This window comes from Suricata suricatta, chromosome 11 (assembly GCF_006229205.1).
Source record: "Suricata suricatta isolate VVHF042 chromosome 11, meerkat_22Aug2017_6uvM2_HiC, whole genome shotgun sequence".
In the NCBI taxonomy this organism is placed as follows: Eukaryota; Metazoa; Chordata; class Mammalia; order Carnivora; family Herpestidae; genus Suricata; species Suricata suricatta.
In genome coordinates this window covers 101272415-101278333 of record NC_043710.1, presented here as the reverse complement: position 1 = coordinate 101278333, position 5919 = coordinate 101272415, and the positions used below count along the sequence as shown (strand labels likewise).

General features: G+C 47.5%; 1 protein-coding gene across 2 annotated transcripts in view; it reads right to left on the bottom strand.

The window, feature by feature from the left end:
• ZC3H12C (zinc finger CCCH-type containing 12C) overlaps positions 1–4676 on the bottom strand; it is a 78026-nt gene extending 73350 nt beyond the window's left edge. Inside the window, exon 1 of one of the 2 annotated variants that reach the window (XM_029956393.1) lies at positions 4440–4676. In XM_029956393.1, the coding sequence (XP_029812253.1) occupies positions 4440–4577 (138 nt within the window). In that variant the 5' untranslated portion in view covers positions 4578–4676. Of the gene's footprint in view, positions 1–373; positions 392–4439 lie in introns of those variants that run through there. The other variant, XM_029956396.1, reaches the window with a different exon arrangement.
• Positions 4677–5919: the final 1243 nt, after the last annotated feature.

Here is a 5919-nt window from a genome sequence, read left to right as displayed (position 1 = left end):
CCCGCCCGCCCGCAGCCGCAGCCGCAGCCGCTGCGCCGCTTCCTCCTCCCCTTCCCTCTTTTCCTTCTCCTTCGCCTCCTCTGGAGCCGAGGTTGGCAAACCAGCACCTGCTGCTGGAGATCACCGAGAACTGAAACAGGAAACCCCGAGCCAAGGGGAAAACCCGGGAGGCGTGGAGAGGGGTGAGGGGAGCCGCTGGAACCTGTCGGGCTCCGCCGAGCCTGCCGCGCCTCCTCCCCTCGCACCCCTTCCCTCCCCAAGCCCGGCCCGGCGCGGGGGGTCCCGCTCTCCCCTCCCCGCCCGCCCCCCAGCCCGGTCCGGGAGGGCGCTTCTCCGCTTGGCGACACCCTGTCCTCCCAGCAGCGAGGCTGACCATTCATCCCCCGGGCAGGCAGGGAAACCGACAGGCTGCCGACTTGGGGCGAGTTGCCCGAGCTCTTTTGCTTATTATCGATATTCTGTAACGACGAGGAAAAACCACACCCGCATTAGCAAGACCAATAAGGGAACTTACACAAATGAAGCTGTTGGGATTTCACCCAGGGGAAGGACTTCTTTCGGCAAGGAACCTGGCCTTATTGGAAATGGCAGGGTGTCAAAATCGAGGTTAAACCCGGGATAAATCCAGATCTCCTTCTGGAGGTTGGGAGGAGACGGCCCAGAGCGCTGAGTTGCAAGTGCTAAGAACGCCGAGAGCAGAGAGCCGTTTTCCTCCTGTCCGTTGTCCAACGCCCCCCGGCACAATTTAGGTCAACATTTCAATAATGCTCAAATAATCGTATTCACCTGCCTGTGGAATTATCCCCAGGTGCTTTGGTCCTAGCCTTGGGCGGCATGAACCTGCCTTGGGAGTGAAAGGGAAGGGAATTTATGTGGCTTGTGTCCCTACCCTGTGCCACAGACTGGGTAGCCTGCTTTAAATGCATTGTCTCATGGATGTGTCACACAGCCACGTGAGCTAGGTGTTCTAATCCCCTTCATTCCTCAGAAAATTGAGGTTAGAAAGATTTGCTGAAATGACACAGTTTAAACATGAAGGATACAGGCTCGTCTGCATCTAAAGCACATCCTTGTTTCCCGGGACCACAGTTCATGCCTTTGATGATGTGACTTGTCACCTTTCATGAAATTATTTCTTGCCTCTCTGAATTGTTTTGCACAGAGCATTTATGATTTAAGCTGGGATCTGTTGAATTTGCTTGGGTTACTTAATGGCAGTGGGAGCCATACGGCTTACTGGGGCGAACCCTTTTTAGTTTCCAGTTCTTTACAAAAAAAAAATTCTGCCTTTATGGTTCAATCGAGCAGTACAGGTGCTCCCACTTGTTTGACTAACATCTGTAGCCCTTTAGCTACTGATGATCGGGTCCTAGCTGAGAGCCTCCTGCTGGGGCTGGTGGCCCTTGGGCATCCTGGTGCTGCAAGATGAACGGGGTACATGGTGCGGAGCCTTTCCCACTTCTGCAGGCTGGGTTCGGGGCCTATTAAAGGAAATAGCAGACTGGTAGGCTTCTTTTGGGACACGAGAGCTCTCTGGTCCCCATTTCATCTTTAAGACCCATAGGCTGTCTGGCAACCTGCTGTCTGCAGCCAGGTCAGTTGTGATTGGCGGGAAGGGAGGGATGCTCAGGGAAGTCATCCCCTTTCCCCGAGCCAAACCCTCAGAAGTCTCTTGTGCAGTATTAGGGAGTGGCAGGCACCTAAAAAGAGGCTGGCTGGCTGACAATAAGTGACAGCATCTGCGGCATGATTTTAGTGATGCCAGGAGTTCCCCTACTCCACAGTATAGCGCCCACACAGTCTTAGTTCCCTCATTGACTCAACTGAATTCCATTCAGTATTGATTAAACGTAGTTATAGACCAGGGCACTATATTAGGTACTCCGGAGCTAAGAGGCATGAATAATTATTGTAGCTGCCAACATTTCGTGAATGCTCACCATTCTAGGCACTTGGCATGTGTTGTCTCATATAATGCACACAAAACCCCTGTGAGGAAATAACCATCATTATTTCCATTTCACAGATGAGACTACTGAGACCAAGATTACAGTCAGTAGCGGCACAGGGGTGGGCGCATAGTCTCTCTCTGGAATCGGGACCCACTGCATAAATACACGATACGGTGACTGCCTTTAGTCACCTCCCCACGCAGCTGGCCGGATAAAACACTCTCTGAAAGTTCAGAGAAAACAAGACAAGAGAATTTATAAGTGTTAAGTGTGTGTCGTGGGTCATAAATCCAGTGAAGTTTCAAAGGACAGGAGGATTGCCTTAAGTGGAAGTAGTCGGGAACTCTGGCACAGAAGAAGACCCCTGGCTTCCAAAAGACAAGAAATGAAGCTGGATAACGAGGAAGAGTATTTTGATAAACAGAGAGGCTGGGGAAGGGCAGGGCCTATCAGTGGAGCAGCGTGAACAAAATGGAGTGCCAGGGAAATGTGGAAAATAGGGATTTAAAATAAAAAGCTGGAGAGGAAAAGTAGGACCAAATTACACAGAGACCTGCAAGTGGGAGAGAGGCAGAGAGAAGGGAATTGAGCTCAGTGTGGCCAAGTTGAAAGGGTTTTGTGGAATTGTGAAGGGCTTTGAGAGCAGAATGACATGGAGAACGTCCTGTCTTAGGAAAATAAATATTGTGATGGTTACCGATGGTTCGGGAAGGGGAAGGACTGGGGTATGAGGAGGCAGACATATTTGACAGCCAATATGGCAGAACAGACACGAAATACTAAAGTCCATAGTGAAGAAGGAGAGGAAGGGACAGTTCAGGGACATTGGGGCTTGAAAAGCACGGAGGCTTTGTGAATGATTGCATACACTTGACCAAGACAGACTTGAGAAACGGGAGAAGTCCAAAGTAACTTCATGAGTATAAAACCTGTAGTACTGCAGACTGGGGAAAAGACGAAGCTTAGGGGTAGGGGAACTATTTTTGTGAACAAATGTTGAGAATAGTTGGGTTTTAGGCACGTATTTGTGGTAACAGTGGGCTCTGCATGCGGCCATGTGTATGGCGTTATCTAGAAAAGACAAATCGTTATGCAAATGAGGCTTTAATGTCCTGAGAGTATAAAAACTTTGAACGCTCCCTATTATAATAATAACCAAGCATCATTATTCATCATGAGTAAACAAGAGTTGAAAGAAAATCTCTAGGAAAAATAAAATGTTTCTGTGGCCCTGAGACAAACAGGTATTAGGGAATTCCTCTTCTTCTGAATCCAGATTATATTTACCTACAAGGAAAAGAATCCATAGGAGAGAAAAGCCACGAGTTCAGAGAATGTAAGACAGATGAGAGAAAATGTAGAGCTCGTTTAGTCGGATCCCACTTTTCACTTTGCACATGGTGAAACTGAGGATCAAACTTTGAAATATCTTGACAGTAAGACTTCAAAGTAGGCACTAGGCGACTATGGCACATTTGCCAGGACCAATTCCAGAGAGAGAACCAATCTGTATGTCAGTTATAAAATCAAGCTTTTGCGCTTTTGAAATGCACATAATTGAAGAATTTGAGTGGCCCCGGCTTCACCGAAGGCAAAGCCTTGGGCCTGCCTCACTGGTTGAACGCGAATGCTTTGGGAAGAAAGATTAGGGGCAGGGGCTGGGCGTGGTGGAGACAAGAGCTGCTTACAAGAACAGAACTTCTTGGGGCGCCTGGGTGGTTCAGTCCGTTAAGTGTCTGCTTTCGGCTCAGGTCATGAACCCACGGTCTGTGAGGTCGAGCCCCACAGTGGGCTCTGTGCTGACAGCATGCAGTGGAGTCTAACTGAAATTCTCTCTCTCTCCTCTCTCTCTCTCTCACTGCCCCTACCCTGTTTGTACTCTCTCTCCCTCAAAATAAATAAACTTAAAAAAAGAAGAAAGAGCAGCACTTCTTTCCAAAACATAGCTCCCAGGTAGACTGCCGCACACCTATATTCACATCCGAACTTCAAAAGACAGCGTGAGGGCAGCTGGGCAGCTCAGTGGGTTACGCGTTCGACTTTGGCTCAGGTCGTGATCTCATGGTCCATGGGTTCGAGCCCCACGTTCAGGCTCTGTGGTGACAGCTTGGAGCCTGCTTCAGATTCTCTGTCTCCGTCCCCCTTCGCCTTTCCCCTACTTGTTCATTCTCTCTCTGTCTCTCAAAAAAGATAAATACAAAAAAGATGTGAGTTGGCCATCACATCCCACCTGGCTGCCTCAGCCTGGAAACTCCAATTGCCAGCCACCTTTTCTAAGACCTCCAGGGACTTCAAAAGTGATGGCCCACAAGTCACCCTCAGATTGAAGCGCGGCACACACCCCTGGAAGCTGCTTCTTTTCTATCCAGAACTTTCCTAGTGATGTCCTTTGAAATCTCCTCTTTGAAAATGTGTGTATGCGACGCATATGAGTGGGGAAGCAAGAGAAGTTTCTCCTGCCTCCACCGTGTCCGCCAGAACACTCACCGCGTTTAGCTGAGACAGTGTCAATGGCCAGCACTCGGTTTCCTCTGCTTGAAGATCTTTGCACCCATAGCCAGACGACTGCTGTGAGTTTTCTTTTGGTTTATGTCTTCCAGAGACGTTCTGGTTAATTCCAGGCATCCAGGGTGAGGTTTTCTAAATATCATCGCCCTAAACAGCATGATCTGTATAAGACAGACAGAGAGGGAAAAAACGCCTTCCTGCCCATGTCCTTCAGTGACTGCTTCGAGTTGCTTTTTAATGCTGAGTCCGTAGGGAAAGGAAACCAGAGGGCACGAGATATGTGCCGTTGACCAATCCCAGGACTTCTCTCCTGATGAGTTACCACAAGATCCCGTATCAGCATCATGACTCCTTTTTTTTTTTTTCCCCCAGCATTTGTGGGAGGCCCTCAGAGAGCAGAACAGCAAGGCTTTCAATCTGCTGTGTCATACAGTCATGTGCTCAGTTTTCTACCTGAACCAGCCAGGGCGGCTGCCCTAATTTACCACATTTGGTCAACAAAGGAATTTTGAGAACAAGGAACGCTTACCACTGAATTTAAAAAGGTGCCACTTTGACAAAGACCACATGTGTCATTGCAGGTCACCTTGCCTGCATGTTGCAACATGTTTTGCTTTAAAGTGGAATTTCAAGTGTACCAGAAACATCCTTGTCACCTTGCTTCCCTTGTTTTAAAAGGAAACTGCTACACAGAATCACATATGTCCACAAATGAGCGACTTGGAAAGAGAGTGATGGCATTTTCAGGTTAAAGTATACCCTATGTCAAAAGGCTGTATCACGAGAGTATTAATTGCAGCATTATTGGCAAAGGCAAAAAAAAAATTGAAATAAACCTAAATATCTATTCATAGGGGACTATTTACATGAATTGTGGTATCTTCATACATTAGACTATCATTCACCTATTAAAGAGAATGACGTGGCTTTATGTGTTGGGAATCGCTTTTGAAATCGTGAGGCATATACCAGTGTATATAATGTGCTACCATTTTTGTGAAAAATAGAATATTTCTGCATGTGCTTATGTGTGCCTGCATGATCTCTGGAAGGACATACAAGAAACTGGTCACATGGTTGTCCTGGGCAAGGGGACTGGATGGTTACTCAAAGGACACGTGAAAAGAGATTCACTTTTTATTCTATAACCATTTATAGCTTTTGAATTTTAAATTGGGTGCTTGACTTAGCTATCAAAAAAACTTCCTAAAGTCTACCTTTATTGGTGATATGTGCTACTGTCCACCCCTTTCTGCTGGTTTTTATAGAGAGGCAGGTATTATTTTTGCAAATAGTACCCCAGCCACAAGGAAGAGGAAGTTGAGAGTCCTGTGAGTTGCATGTGTGGGTTTTGGGGCTTCCCAGTCAAGGGAAAGATTCCTATGGTCATGTGGAAGGGGAGGTCCCATAATTGCTAAAGGATTCCCAGCCAGCATTAGTGGGAGTAGTCACTGTTTTT